This window comes from Ceratotherium simum, chromosome 36 (genome assembly GCF_057802395.1).
Source record: "Ceratotherium simum simum isolate JZ-2026a chromosome 36, ASM5780239v1, whole genome shotgun sequence".
Lineage (NCBI taxonomy): Eukaryota > Metazoa > Chordata > Mammalia > Perissodactyla > Rhinocerotidae > Ceratotherium > Ceratotherium simum.
Window position 1 is genome coordinate 882,388 of NC_141935.1, and position 15,118 is coordinate 897,505.

Consider the following 15,118-nt stretch of genomic DNA (forward strand, 5'->3'; position numbering starts at 1 on the left):
TCTCTCAGAGACCCTTCTCCTTCTTGCTAGTGGCCCTTGGTTCAGGAGAAGCTATTTTTTATGGACAGTGTGTGTGTGTACTTGATGATGAGAAGGTAGGACTCTGACAAGGACTATGAGCTTTGCTCCTTGGGACCAGAGTTGTGGTCATGGTGGAGGGTTGTAGGACAATAGGGTGCCTTCAGAATCTAGGTGACTGCAGGGTAGGATACCCTGGTATGGACATCGGAAGTCACTGGACTCTTCTTTCATCCCCAGAGCTGTGGGATTTTGGTGCTTTCTCGGGGTCTCTCTCCCCACACTCATTCTCCTCACCATGCCCCACATACCTTGTTCATAGACCCTCCGTGTCCATCTCATCCCCTCCAGATTCATTCTTTTGCCCTTTCCCAATCCACTTTCTACCACCTGGGATTCTTCTCTGCCCATGAACCTCATTCAGCCCGTCCAGAGCCCACTATTTGCCACTATTCTGACAGGAAGGGAAGGAAATGGTAGGCATCTCTGGTGGCTGGGTGTCCAAGTGTCTGGAGACAGGGGCTGGATTCTATTACTCTGGGCCCCCCTCTGGTGAGCAGCCTTGTGGGTGGAGATAGGCTGGGAGAGACTGAGTGTTGGCACCAGTGTAGAGCCAGGGAGAGACTTGAGTGTGGGGAGGTTCTGGCTGGTCCTGGGACGGGACCTTGGCCCAGATGAGCCATCCTAGCAGAAGGCATCAATCAAGGTCCATGAACCAGGCAGAGAAACACTTATGCTTGTAAGTTTTCTACACCCGAGGGCTGATGTTACCCAGACCACAGAGCATCCTGTGAGCCCTCACTGCCATGCAGGCTTATTTCTGGGCAGGTCAGGGTGCTGGGGTATAGGCCCTGAGCAGGATGGAGTTAGGGTCTAGCTAGTGAGGGGTCCTGGAGGCCTCTGGGGCTGCAAGTTATCACTCCCAAAGTCTATTCCAGAGAGAGGAAAGTGGTATAGAGGTGACTTTTCACAAAGGGACTGAGCTATGAAAACCCAAACCAATCCCTCCCAGAAATGCGGGGTGAGACCAGAAAGCTGTTTTCTCCCTGAATAACCATTGCAGAAGGGACACCAACTTTGCCAGAGCCATCAGCAGCTTCTTGGACTTTGGCAGTGGAGCTGAGGCCTGGGGCAGGCTGGGTAAAGAGCACACTAGATCAGCCTGGGCAGCAATGAGCAGGACCCTCAGCTGGAGGACAGGGCAACAGGGATTAGACCTCAGTCTCAGACCCTGACCGTTCCCTCCCCAGGAAACCATACGTAGCTTGTGTTTCTGCAGACTCAGTTTGGGATGATTTTGCTGGCCTAGGACTCCAGCGAGAGAGAAAAGGTTGCTGCAGCCTCTCTCTAGAATAGACTTTGGGAGTGAGAACTTGCAGCCCGAGAGGCCTTTTACCCTGTGGGTAAAACCCCCGGTGGACCTGCCTCTGTGCGGGGGCGTGTGCGTGAGCAGAGGGGTTGAGAAACCCCCCGTGGTCGGCAGTGAGAGGGTCTACGTAGGTCCCTTGATAGCCTAGGTTAATTCTTGGTCTCGCCCAACTTTAGAGACAGGCTGTCCCTGTATGTCTCCCCCGAAAGGTAGGAAGAGAGTCAGCCAGGAACTACCCTCCAACCCTCCATGCTGTCCCCACCTTCAGCCTCAGGCTGGCGGGGCCCTTTCTCAGAGCCCTGGGTGGTGGCAGACAGGGACGAGACCCAAGGCCCGATCTTGGTGGGCCAGAGCCCCATGACATGGCTGCCAGATTGGCAAATAAAAATACAGGATGCCCAGTTAAATCTGAATTTCAGATACACAATTTTAAAGAATGGTGTGTCCCAGGCAACATGTGGGACAGTCTATACTAAAAGGACTGTTGTTTACCTGAAATTAAAGTTGAACTGACCATCCTGGGTGTCTCCAGTAAGCCTGTCCTACAGCTACTTCTGCCAGCTCCCCCTCAGTCCCAGGGGGCTGGAGACTGGACACCAGGATTTTACTTACCCTGTTTTTCGGGCTGCAATACTTAGGAGGGGACACTGTGACTTGAAGACGCATGAATATATTTTATTTTTTAAGCAACAAAACAAGAACCTTCTGAAGCCATTTGAGCCTCACCCAACCCCCTCTACGTGCGTTTAGTTACACATAAATGAAGATAGTTCTCTATAAACACATGAACCGAATCTTGTTGAGATGCATGTCTCTAACTCCTGTAAATAGCCGCATGGCGATGCTCAGAGTCCCTGCTCCCCAACCCCAAACCCATTTTACACAACTGTTGAGGCTGCTCCTTCGATTTTATGTCGTGTAAAGTCTTTGTCTCTCAGCTGCACCCCGGCCTCACCCCATTGGGATCCTTCGTGGGAGCCCTTTGCTGATGGGAGCCGATTTCCAACTTGGACGCCAGCCCCACCGATGGGCACGCTGGAGGACTGCTGGCGCCCTGAAGGACTGTCCCCGTCACCTGCTGTGCATCCGTCTGCAGAGCTGACCCTTGGTGCACCATGCAGTGTCCGGCCTGGTGTCTGGCGTCCCGGTAGCTTCTGTGTCCCGTGTGTATGCGTGGTGTGCCCCTTGCTCCCACTGTGTGAATTCACTGAAAAGCCATAAAGGGGCCTCCTGCTGGAGATGGCCCTCAGGTCCTCTGACTGGCTCCCCACAAAACACTTGTGAAGGGCTCACCTGTCACTCTTCCTGTTCCTTCAGCCCCGTATCATGAGGACACTGGTGTCCAGGGCTTCTCGTGGGGCCTCTGGAGACATCCCCTGCTGGCCCTGCACAAGCTGGCTTCTTCCACCTGGGTCCCAACTCTGTCTCCACGCTCGTGTGGACTCAGCACTGGTGGAGCCCCCAGTTTTGGAGACCTTTCCTGGGGGCCCTGTGGAAGAACCAGGATTTTCAGGAGCGGCCAGGCCCCCTTACCACTCTGGGTTGACAGAACCAACCCGCTTACCTAACACTACGGGGCCAGGGTCCGTGAATGGCAGTGGAGCAGGCACTCTTGGGGGCAGCTGGGGGCACAGTGGCTGAAGCTCTTCCCAAGAGCTTCCTCCTGCAGTCTGACAGAGAGCACCCCAAAGAGAGTGGCCGGAGGCTGCCCAGCTCCTTGGAGGATGGTGGGCAGGAGCGCTCAGAGCAGAGACACCCACAGACCCTCCCATCGGCTCCCAGAGCAGCCTCAGCCAGGTGTTCCCCGTGGTCGAGAGGTGGGGAGGGGGCACTGGGGACTCTCCAGGTCCTGAGCCATAGTGTAGAACCAAGGAAGACAAGTTGCTTCCAGCCCGCAGCCCCTGGCCCTGGGCCCCCGACGAGGGCAGACAAGTCACGAGAAGGACCCAGGAGGCCTCAGGCATGGCAAAGGTGGTGAGCACGAAGAAGGAGGGGTGTGAGGGCGGGGTGGGGGTGGGGGTGTCCGACAGGCCAAGGTGGCGAGGTGGGCTCTGCGCTTACAAACCACGACTCGTGAGCACACGGAAGTCCCAGGGGTCTTTGTGCTGCGACGTGAAAAGGGGAAGCAGAGGGACCGTCGAGTGGGCTGGGATCAGGTGCTTACAGGGGTGGAGGGAAGACATCTTCCTCCCTCCAGCTCTCTTTGGGACCCCCCGCACTCTTCACACCCACGGCAGAGCCAGAGACGAGGCAAGAGCTGCGGGTCGGGTCAGGCGACGCGGCAGAGCGTTCGCAGGCTCCGAGCTCCGTCCGCCCTCCTCAGCCGTCAGGACTCCTCCTGTCTAAGGATTGGACTTGCTGCTTTCTGAAATCCTGGGGATCTGAAAACTTCAAAACTAGGTCACCCCTGGGATGCACGGCCCCATCAGGACCCCTGCCTTCGTCTTCACGGGAAGGACACACGTGCAGGCCTGGCCTCCCCGCCCCCGTCCCCCTCTGCTTGGCAATGCTCTCCACACCCCCTCGTGTGGACTCTGTTGTTCTTGTCTGATCTCTTGTTGAATTGTTATTTTGTAACGAGCCGCGTCTCCTTATTAAAGAAATGAGCTGAAAGAAACCCAGGGGTGGGGGGCGTCCCTGGTTGTTGTGGCTGGGCTGGGAGATGGGCAGGCAGGAGCAGTCCTCGAGTGTCAGCATGGTGGGTGAGGCTGGGCAGACAGTTCTGAGGCTCTGGCCTCCAGCCGAGAGTCTTCCTTAAGAGAGGCAGCACAAGGGGCCCGAGGCCCATCCTTTCTTGGGGATGGGGAGACCAGACCTGCATGCTGTGGTGGGTGTGGGGGACACAATCTCCATGACAGCTTCTCTGGGGCACAGGTGGTGGTGCTGGGAGTGTCCTCTGGGAGGCTGGGGTGGACCGGGTCCTTGAGTCCCCTCCTGTAGAGCTGGGCTGGGGGAACAGCCAGGGTCTGAGCCCAGTAACAGGGAGGCTGGCCCAGGGATGTGGCAGTTTGACAAGTGAGAATTTCTACAAAGTCCTCAATTGCCCCATTGCAACCAACTTCACATGTCTTTGACTTCTGAGGCAAAGATGTTAAGGCTTCAGCATTTTTAAGGAAAGAGAAAGTAGGGCAGCATTGCCCCCAAGACCTGGAAAGGCTCAACTCCTTTCCCAGTTCCCACTCCAACCTGTGGGCCTGTCTCCTCGCATGGGACAGGCAAGCGCTGCCATTCTGTGAGTGTGACACAGGCTGTGAGACCCCGGCCTCGGCCGATGGCGGCACGCCCCTGGGCGGGTGGGAGGTGGGCCTCAGGGAAGGCAAGGCAGATCCTGCGGCTTTAGTTCCTCCGCTGGTGGCTGTGCAAGGACCGGGGATGTAGCGGTGGGGTCTCTCTCTGCTGCGGGCTCTTCCCCTTGGGGGAAGCTGGGCCACGTGGCCCTGGGTGACACTGTCTTGCAGCCCTCTCCAGGTCCAGCGGGGGCACAGGAGGAGAAATGATGGTCTAGGAGCCCTCGCATCAGACAGGCTTCTTTGTCTGTTTTGTGCCCTGGGACAGGTCTGAACTCTTCACCCGTGACATCATGTGTGTTTGTTCTGCTGCTGCTCAGGCTACAAGCAGCTGGGTGACAGCAGGGGAAAAGAATCTTCCCTCCCTGACCGCCCTGTGCTTGCACCGTCAGTGACCAGGGATTTCCGCTCGGCACAGAACAGGGCTGAGCAAAGCCGGGGACAGGGCTTGCTGGATGGAGAAACCAGCCCCGAACCTTGGCTGAGTAATGTCAGGCCTGGCCAGTCCCCTGCAAACCTGCCAGCGGGCTGAACAGCCTCCTCCCTGGGCATGGCTCCTTTGCTGGGGTTAACCTCCAATAACCCGAGTTAGCTGCCTTAAGTTTGGAGCTCTGGAGTGGTTTGGCTCTCCTGAATCACATGTCACCTGGTGGAGCCCATGTGCATACAGCAGAAGGCTGAGAGTGAACGCCAGGAGACTCCAGGAGGCCAAGGGAACCACCACCTCTCTGGACCTCCACTTCCCATGTAGGAGTGTCACAGTGTTCCTCAAGATGCTCAACTTGTCACTGGGCTCTGCTCTCTGTCTCCAGAGAAACAACCATACTCCTAGTCATCTGAAACTGGGAACCTGGATTCCTTCTTAGGGTCTTTTGAACCTTCAATCTAGGCTTCTTCCTGGCCTGGCTCCAGAGACCTTGCTCTCAATGATGGTGACTCACTTGTGGCTATCCCTGGGACACAGGCAGGACAGTGAAGTCCCCAAAGGCAAAGATGTTGACCTAAAATTGCAATAGAATGCCCCAGATGTGAGATGCTCTAAATCTCATTTCCTAAACTGTGAAGACAGTCACAAAGTCAAAACACGGTTTTATTTACTCATTTATAAATACTGTTGTGTTTACAGGCATCGTCCACATGTGAATATTATTATTCCCAAACTTTCAAACACAGAATACTTAATAATACTGTATAATAACAACCAGTAAAACAAAATCATTCATCTCAGGGTTGAAAGGCCACTCAAAATTGCATAAAAATACATTCAGTTCACAAAGCGAATCTGGCTCCCCTCCCTAAACACCCTCATCCCACCCAGGTGTATTTACATCACACTGAAGCCAATCTGCACAACTCAGCTGAAGACCACTTACATCTGGTGCTCTAATGGTGGAAGGAAGGTCGAGGGTGAAGGGCGGAGTGGAGAAAAGACACAAATGCTGCCCCTGGAATGGGAGCAGTGTGGGGACCCTGGGTGGTTCCATGAGCTCTTTTCACCCCCGATGTTCCAGGTCAAGGCAGAGGCACGGGAAGGGAGGTCAGCACGAGGCCTGAGTCTGAGCCACCAGGTGAGGCCTGGCTGTATCTTCCCTATGGCAGGGAAGCCAGGGGGAGCATCTCCTTCCCTCTTCAGGGCGATGACGGCCCTATTTGGGGTGCCAGCAGGTGGTAGCCCCAACCTTTCAAGGGCTCATGGGATGCTGGGTACAAGAGGGGGGATTTTGGATTGCTGCCTGCTCCCAGAACCAATCCGAGCCCCACAGCTGGCCACCCAGTGTTCTGTGCCTGAACACGTGTCCTTCTTCCTCCAACCCACTCGTCATCTGGCCTCTCCTCCCCAGAGGACAGGCTAGACTCTGTCCCATTTCAGCGGTGTGGGGAGAGAAAAGGCAAGGGCAGTGACGCACAGGCAGGCAGAGTCTAGCGAGTGCTAGCCTAGCATGTCCCTTGTTCAGGATCTGCGCTCGTCCCCGGTTCTGGTTCTGTGGGAACACTGGCGGCATAAGAGGCTCGGCAGTCTGTGTGCCCTTCCTGAATCTTCCCCTAAAAGCAGCAATGGGCTGAGTGGCTGCCCCCAGATGCACTGACACACCGTCCAGGTTTCTGTCCGAGAAGACACACTGTCTCTAGCTGGAAACAGTCAAACCTCTCAGGACAAGACTGAGTAAGCTAGACATGGTTGCCCAGGTCTCCCCAGCCAGCCCATGGAGCAGCCAGCACAGCCAGGGACTCTGGAACTGGAAGAGGGGCTGGTGGAGGGAACTCCTCCAGGACTCTTGGCCGACTCATGGAAACGCTCCTCTCTAAGCACCATCAGCTCCAAGTGAGAAAAGGAATCAAGAATGTGGAGGGAGATGAGAGAGGAAAGGAAGGTGTGTTTACTCTGGAAGGACATGAGAGCATCCTGCTGTCACTCACCTTCAAGGGCCACCCAAGAAAACGTTTACTGGAAGCATTAGGGAAAAATTTGGAGAAATAACAGAAAACACCACTCTGGCAGATTCACAGCCCAAAATGATAAGCAGATGAATTGGAGAACGGCTCAGAAAGCAGTCCTTTAGGGGATTGTAGGGAAGGGCAAAAGCAAAAGATGTGAGTTAACAGAATAATACACTTGGATAAAATTGGTTAACCAAGAATTCGCCAGACTTCGTTCTGAAAGCTCCATCCCAGCAAATGTGCGTATGTATGCACACAGGCTAGAGGCAAGAGTAATCCCCCAACTGTCAAACCTTTTAAGCTAAGACCAGAACATTCATCAAGAGTGTCTGTCTTTAACATACCCACTTACTCCCTACAGTTCTCCCCAAGGAGGGGCTTCCGGGACCCCGGGTTGCAAGCCATTCCTAGGTTCAATGCTGCCCCTCACCCACAAGCCTCAGAGGAGGAGTGAGCACCTCTTCTTTTACTAGGCAGCTGCTGGCTGGCTGGCTGGGGTTCTCTATTTGGTTTTTCTCAGCCCCCAGAGACCACCTCATTCCCTAGAACAGTTTAACGACAGTTCCTGGGCTGCAATGAAGTTGATCTATTTTCAAATCTAATCAGAACACAAGCGATCAATAGCTGTCTTTGGTAGGGTCTAGTGCTCCCGAGCACTGTTGATGCCCATTAGGGAAGCTGATTACCACCTCCACTCAGCTGGCGGCTGAGGATGCAGGCACCAGGGAGAGAGCACTCACTTCCCCATGGGAAGCTCCGCCTCCTCCCGGTGCCCGCAGCCCCCATCCTGCTCCACGTATGCCGCCCCGACCTTCTGCCTTCTCCCACCACAGCATGCAGGCTGCCTCCACCTCCAGGGGCTCTGCTCTTTCCTTCCATTCACACCTGGTCCTGCAGGAGTCTCGAGAGCCGAGTGCAGTTCCACGCGACATGGCAGTGTGGACTCAGGGTTTGTAAACTCTCGCTGCATTGGCAGTCCCCTCTGCAGACCTGCTTAAAGGTCAGCACCAGAACCTCCTACTTCTGACAGTCCCAAGTCCAGAGGAGGAGCTCAGCGGAACTACAGGCTGTGGAAAATGCTCTGGCTGCTCTACGGCGGAGTTCAGCCATAGACTAGGAGCCAGCTGGTGCTGGCAGCAATGCGGTCAGTCTGCCATTGGGATGCTGAGAGCCATGGAGACCACATCCAAGAAGGCCGAGGAGAGGCAGCTGAGAAAACCTAGGAAGGAGCAGCTCCATTTTCTATTAAAATAATTTGTCCAAAGGCTGCCTACAACAAATTGCTTTCCATCCACTTCCCCACAAGCTCCAATTTCCACCTCTGCAGGTTTTAATATTCTTACCAAGCCATTAGGAGAGAGAGCAATCGCAATTACCCTCAGTACGAAATTCACTTTCCAGCAAGGATGCGAGTCAACCTTGACACGCTGATGTTAAACAGTTTGAATCCAGGAGAAAACAAAAAATTCTTAAGTTAGAAAGAGCAAAAATTCTGAGTTTAAGAAATGTTCTGATCTTCCTAGGAATAAATAAATCATAGAATTTTGCACCTAGAAGGGATCTTAAGGATATCCAGTCCGACTGCACTTTACAGACAGGTGAGGTACATTTCCCAAGGTCACAGGGCTGATAAGGATAAGAGCTGGCCCTGGAATCTGGATGCTCTGCCTCCAGGTCTGCCTTTCACGTTGCTAATTCTGCCTTCAAAGCTGTCTTGCTTATTGTCAGAGGACTCTCATCCTTTGAAGGGTTGAAACCTGCCTTAAAAATCAGTGTGGGCACCAAGATCTTGGTTAAAATGGGACCTGGATTTGGGCAGGGACCACCCATGACTAATGACTATGTGTCTAGAGCTGGTTGCAGTGCTGGCATGAACAAGGGTCCCGACAGCACCTCGGAAGGAAGGACACCAGGGCCCAGGGAGTGTTACCTCACTGTTAAGCTCCAGCAGAACCAGGGCTCACCAGTGGGTGGAACTAGGAATTCCCCTTCCTCTTGGCCTAGCTGCTGAGTCCTTGAGGCTTGCCCTTTTGCGGTGCAAAGCAGCCTGGAGTCTGAATAACTGGCGACACTTTAAATAGTTCTTTCTTCTCCAGGCTGCTTCTGCTCCCCTCGGGCCCCCCTCGTGACGAGCGCCAGGACTGTCAGGACCTCCTTCTGCATCAGTGCCCTGGACTGAAACACTGGCCCTTTTGAGAGGAGACAGTGTCTGTCTGGGTAGGAGAGGCTGCACTGGGGCCAGGAATCCAGAGACTGAACCAACGCGTGGCTTTGCGAGTTTCTGCTTCTCTCAACTCTGGCTCAGCTAAGTCCCTGGTAGAGCAGCAGTCAGTAGCCCACACACACTTGTGTGGGATCCACAGGCTCGTAAGGGCTGTTTCAGCCTCCTTGCTTCCTGAGTGGAACTGTCTGATAAGCCCAGGTTTTGTTTAGAGCAGGGAAGTGGGTGAAATGATCCAAAACAGAGATCTGAAACCTCCCTCACCAGTGGCCTCAGAGCAATACATAGTCTCAAATGTGGAGTGGGAGATGGACAGAAACCAGAGGAGCACACACACCCTGCAGCTGGAGAGAAGGACAGGGGGTTCCAGGAATGTCAACAGCAACTGCCCAGCAGAGAAGTCTGGGCATAAATGAGTCCAGGCAGGTCTGCTCTTCAGATTCCTGAGAGGCCACACCCCGAGGTCTGCATAACCCCTGTAAGCAGGGCTGGGGGTCGTCACACCTGAAAGCACTCTGCAAAAGGACAAGCAGTCCCCGAAAGACAAACAGGCGAAGTGGCAAAGCTTCAGCCAGAGAATCTCTGGAATGGCCCAACCACTACTCCCAAAGGTGTGGCTGGTTTTGAAAAATACCAAATTAATGAGAACAGAGGTGTAAAGCTGTGCCGGGAACCTTCTCTTCCTCATTCTGATATTTCATGTCAAGACTCTAAAGTGACAGACCTGAGTCCCAAACTGCTGGCCAGACCTGCAGCATCCTGCAGCTGAGCCACCTGACCAGCAGGTGAGGACTGGGGGGGGGCCCTGGGGAGACGAACAGCACCAGTGGGGAGACCTGTGGAGGCCAGTGCCTGAGTGCACGGCTGGTTACCAGGTCCACAGCCATCGCCTCGTGGGGCTCCAGTCAACACAGTGTGAAGAAATGGTACTTTACTCTCTGGACAGAGACCAGAATTCAGAGTCTATCTGCCTAATAAAATGAAGTGCCTAAGAGAAAGTGCCTGAAATCACTCAGGATGGTTTACTCTTTCATGAGTTCATGGCCACAGAATCCAGGATTCCTAAAATTGAAATGCTTGTTAAGTTTTTCATCACAAGGAAAACTTTCTGGCAATAAAAGCATCTTTAATGTGAGAGGGCCCTGTGAAGCAGGAACACACATCACCCTAGGAGTTCTGAGAACCTACCCCACACCTTGGAAACAGACCTGAGGGAACACTCTGGAACCCCTTTACCTGGCGTACCTCATGAAAAAAGGTCAAGATGTTGTCCTAATAACTCACTTTTCCTGAGAAAGAGGCAGCAACCACCCCCTCCCTCCCCAACATCCAGGACGTGCCAGAGGAATCGCATCAACGTTAACACCTCGTGTTGACTCCCTCTCCCTAGAATGGAGGAAATGCTGATGGTGGAAGGCATGAACCCCTCACTCTAAGTCAGCATTCCCTGAGAACTGAGCTTCACAGTGTGCCCGTGATAAAATCCTAATCAGAGTAGCTTCTCCAGAAAATGGTTGGAAATGGAAGAGAGAATTCTGTATACTCTCAAAATTGGATTTTGCCAGAGGAGACATATTTCCTACTTTGGAATTGGGATCTTGAATTATAGCTTCTGGTTTAAAGAGCATATGATGTTGCAGAGGCCCAAGAGAACTGCATTGTCATTTTCTGCAAAGAAACAGAAAGTGGACAGAGGTGTTGTACGTTAAGAGAATGGACCACTCCAGCCTGAATATCACCAGCAACCTTAAGATGAGGAGGATGCAAATGACCTGCAGACTCAAAATAAACCAACCAAGGGAGAAAACTCCTATAAAAAGCAAATGGGTTAAGTACTGAAAACGGGTCATCCTCAAGAACCAGTGGTTGATTCTGTGCTGGATTAATGGAGCCATCTGTCCAAGTCTGGGCATGGTATTTTAAAGGCTGTTTCTGTGCAGAGGACGGCGGCCACCGTGTGACAGGCAGGAGAAGTGTGCCACGTGAGGAATGACTTAGAGGACTGGGAAACACCGGCTCGAAGCAGGGTTCAGGGGAGTCACCAAGTGCACGCACGTGAAGGGCTGTCATGCTGGAGGGTGGCAATGGATGATCAGAGAATCCACAGTCAGACCTCTACTCACAGCAGGAAGACTTCCTGGTTGTTAAGAGTTGCTCAACTTAAGAGTAATAAATGCGAAGCTGCCAGAGGCTCCCCGACCAGGGGTGGGAGCTGGGGCAGCGGGCCTCTGGCTTTGCCATCCTAAGATTCCGTGACTCATCAATGGGCTGAAAGTATCTTATCTCTTTAAACTTCTATTAAGAAGTCATTTCTCCTGTTAGCTCCTAAGAAAACAAAGGTCCCTCCCCTAAATCTAGCCACCAGAAATAATCAAATTCACCACCATTCTCACAGCACAACGGGCTGTCATCTTCCATCTTCTTTGCCACAATGTTGTAAGTGTCCTCCGATACTCTACTTACACTATGTCTTTCCAACCTGCTTGCACTCCCCAGCCCATCTCCATCAATCTGCCCGCCCCTCTCATGCCTCCTTGCAATGACCTCATTTCTCATTAGGAGTGGGAGCCAGAATGAAGAGAAGAAAACAAGGTCAAAGGGAGGTGAGGCAGAATGAGGCGTTCAGAGCCCGGACTTTCTTAGAAAACCACTGTGCGGGAAAACAAGTGGGAGAAGAGAACAATAGGCTGTGACATAGGCCATGGTCTGGCTTTACAGGGAGGGGGCTGGTGGTACCACCACCAAGGCAATTCTTCCCGTCTCCAGAGTGCCCCAGGAGAAATGATTTTACATAAGGGCCAAAGACAACTGAGGTGGGGCGCTCTGTTCTGGCTTTTATACCATGGGGTGAGGTGGGTGGAGGGAAGGCAGAAAGGAAAATAAAAGGATGGAAAGGAGAGGAATAAATGAAGCCCTGGGGAGAGGACTAGGCATGAGGGAGGAAGAGGGGGTAAGACTAGGCAGGGATATTACTGGGTTGTGGACAGAAAAAACAACAGTAACACCAGTGGGGAGTTAGAGAACAGTCAGTTCCTGAGAGGTGAAGACTAGCAGAACCCTCAGTGCAGTGGCTGTCACCTGGAATCTGACGTGCACACAGCTCCAGAGGCTTTCCGATGGTTATTCCAATATTCTGCTGCTTCTCTTGGCATCCCGTCAGGGTCCTGGAGTGGCCGTCATTAGACTCACCTACACCAGAGGGCCTGGGTCAGGGTAAAAGGCCATGGGGCACTGGTTTGGGCAGAGGCCTTACATGTCTGGACCAAATCCAATGTGGACAAGCAGCAGAGCAGCAGAAGTTGGGGTCCACAGCTGAGCCTGGTGCACGCCCCAAAGCCTTCTCCACACGGCTCGAATGGTCACAATCATGCTTCAATTAAACTGTCATAAACTCAGGGGTTGGGGTATAGGAGGCACGGAGCACTGAGAGGAGAAAACATGTACAGTGCAGAGGTGACTGGAGGCGGCTCAGGGAGCTGTCCTTCCACCAGACAGTCACTTCTTTTGGCTGGAAGGCAGTGGCTGGAGAAGAGGGGTGGGCAGCAAATGCCGTGCATTCCCTCCTAAAGCCAGAGCCCAGTCTATTTGGACAGTTTGCTGATGACTCTGATGAGGGCACCATTTTCATCTTTCAGCCTCTGGTTGTCAGATTTCAGTTCTGTTAACACCTGTAGGGTGACAGAGGGAGACGTGTCAGCGTCTAGCACGACCACCTCCTGTGGCCTCCCTGACCAGGCCCGGCCAGTCTGGTGAGCAGGGCCTTCTGAGAAAGCTTATGTAGTGAACTGTCACCACCTCCTCTCCCAGGGATGACGTTCTCTTGACTCCTATTTGTTGAGCTGGTAACGTTAATATTTAGGGAGACCACAGCTCCTCCATCTTTTGAACTAGCATATTTAGCAATAATATCTTATTTCTTTGTATGCAGCCTTCATGTTCCACACCGTATAGCCTTTCATTCTTCTGAATCAGTAACTATTTTCAATGGTTCTGCCCTTGAACTCACCTCTAGTCTAGAGAAATTGGGGAGAGTACCCAAGTGAGCTGCTGATGACATAGGGAGGAATTCAGAAAGGAACTGAAAAGAGTTAAAAGAAGACACTGCTTCACAGCCATCAATACAGGAGTGCAGGGGAGAGGGGCAAAACCCGGCTTTCCTATCACACCCACAAGATGATTTAAGGGTCCCTCTTCTGGTGCCTTCTGTGATAGAATCCACCAGAATTCTTGCTGGTCATGCTACACGTATCCAATTTCAACCACTAAAACCCAGGGAGCTGAGGGATCTGGTCACCACAGAGCAGAGGCACAGAGAGCACTACGTACAGATTTATTCTCCCCCAAAGCTTCCCATTGACAGTTACGAAGGGACAGTTATGAAGTGATGACGCCAGGAGGCCTCATCAGCAGTTTTAGGGGATGGGGTTGTCATTCCAGGAAATAGGCGCTCTGGAGGGTGGGAGAGGGGGGACTTCAACTCCATCAGTTCTGCCATCCTGGAACGTTACACATTGTGTCGTCCAATTTGTGAAACAAAGGGAAAAACCGCAGCCCCGAGCCCCCGCCTGGATACCACATCTTCATACGTGATCAGGCACTTCGACGGGCATGTTGTGCATCTGAACCCCAGTGAGACTCTCATAAGGGCACTGTGTGTGTGTGTGTGTGTGTGTGTGTGTGTGTCCTGGGGGCAGCAACAGAGAGTCAGGTCAGAGGGTGTGAACTTCTTCCCCACAAAGGCCACAAACATCGACATCCACCTGTTCAGTGCAGAAGCCCTTCCACTGACTGGTCATTCAAGCCTACAGGACCCGTGTGGCAGGCCATGTGCCCAGCAAAGGGTCGCTTGGTTCAGGTGTCATGAGGCCTGTTTAGTCCTGGTTCTGGCTCTGCTACTAACCATTTAGGGGAGCTAACTGTACCTGAAAGAAGAGAACTGTTTCCTCAATCACTTATGGAAGATGTAGGCTAAATTATGCAAATATATATGCGTATGCACACACGTACTCATCACAGATGCATAAAGAACTGTACCAGGGAACAAGAGAAGACATCACTGAACGCCTCCACTGGGAGGCTGTGCTGGGGGATCTCCTCTGTCTCATCAGCACCTCACGAGTCTGTGGTGCTCTCACCCTTATGACTACAGATGAGGAAATCAAGAGTCTCATAACTGGTGCGAGGCACCCAGCTGTTAAGCAGCTGGCAAAGCTGATGCTGAACCCACGTGTGCCTGACTCCAAAGATCAGTCCTTCATTACATATGGGACGTGGGGTGGAAAACAAAACACCGGAGTCCAGAAGCTGAAATCCCAGCACTGTCATCATCATTCATGATCTGTATTACCGTAGACAAACCATGCAACTTCTCCGGGTTTCCATTTTTGTGTCTAAGAAAGAGAAATCTCTGCCCTCGTTCCTCATACAGCAGGGGCCCTGTGCAGCCCACAGGTAGTGTGCTGACACACACACTGTGCTGTGACACTCAGCATTCCTACTACTACTAGGAGGTGGGACGGCAGGCAGGTGATGTACGAATTTACCAAGAGGACTTCCATGCAGAAATATCAAAATGAAGTCTCAGTCCTTTGAGCTGCCTCTGCTTCTTCCAACCCCATCAAAGGAGCCCTGGCTGCTCTCTCCCTGTGGCCTTGACTACCAGAACAGAGTGCTCAGAAATGCATTCCACGAGTTTTGGAAAAAGCCCACAATGGCTGCAAAATGCCTCGCCTTCCCATCTGCTCTCCAATGCCCGTCCTGGGGCCAGCAGCCTGAGAGCCATAC

The 15,118-nt window shown here is 52.8% G+C and overlaps 1 protein-coding gene across 7 annotated transcripts in view; it reads right to left on the reverse strand.

Moving 5' to 3' along the window:
- Window positions 1-5,746: 5,746 nt before the first annotated feature.
- Window positions 5,747-15,118, reverse strand: part of PPP1R12B (protein phosphatase 1 regulatory subunit 12B) — a 222,809-nt gene continuing 213,437 nt past the window's right edge. For all 7 annotated transcript variants that reach the window (XM_087424264.1, XM_087424263.1, XM_087424265.1 and 4 more), the window contains one exon: window positions 5,747-13,002. In XM_087424264.1, the coding sequence (XP_087280390.1) occupies window positions 12,916-13,002 (87 nt within the window). In that variant the 3' untranslated portion in view covers window positions 5,747-12,915. The remainder of the gene's footprint in view (window positions 13,003-15,118) is intronic.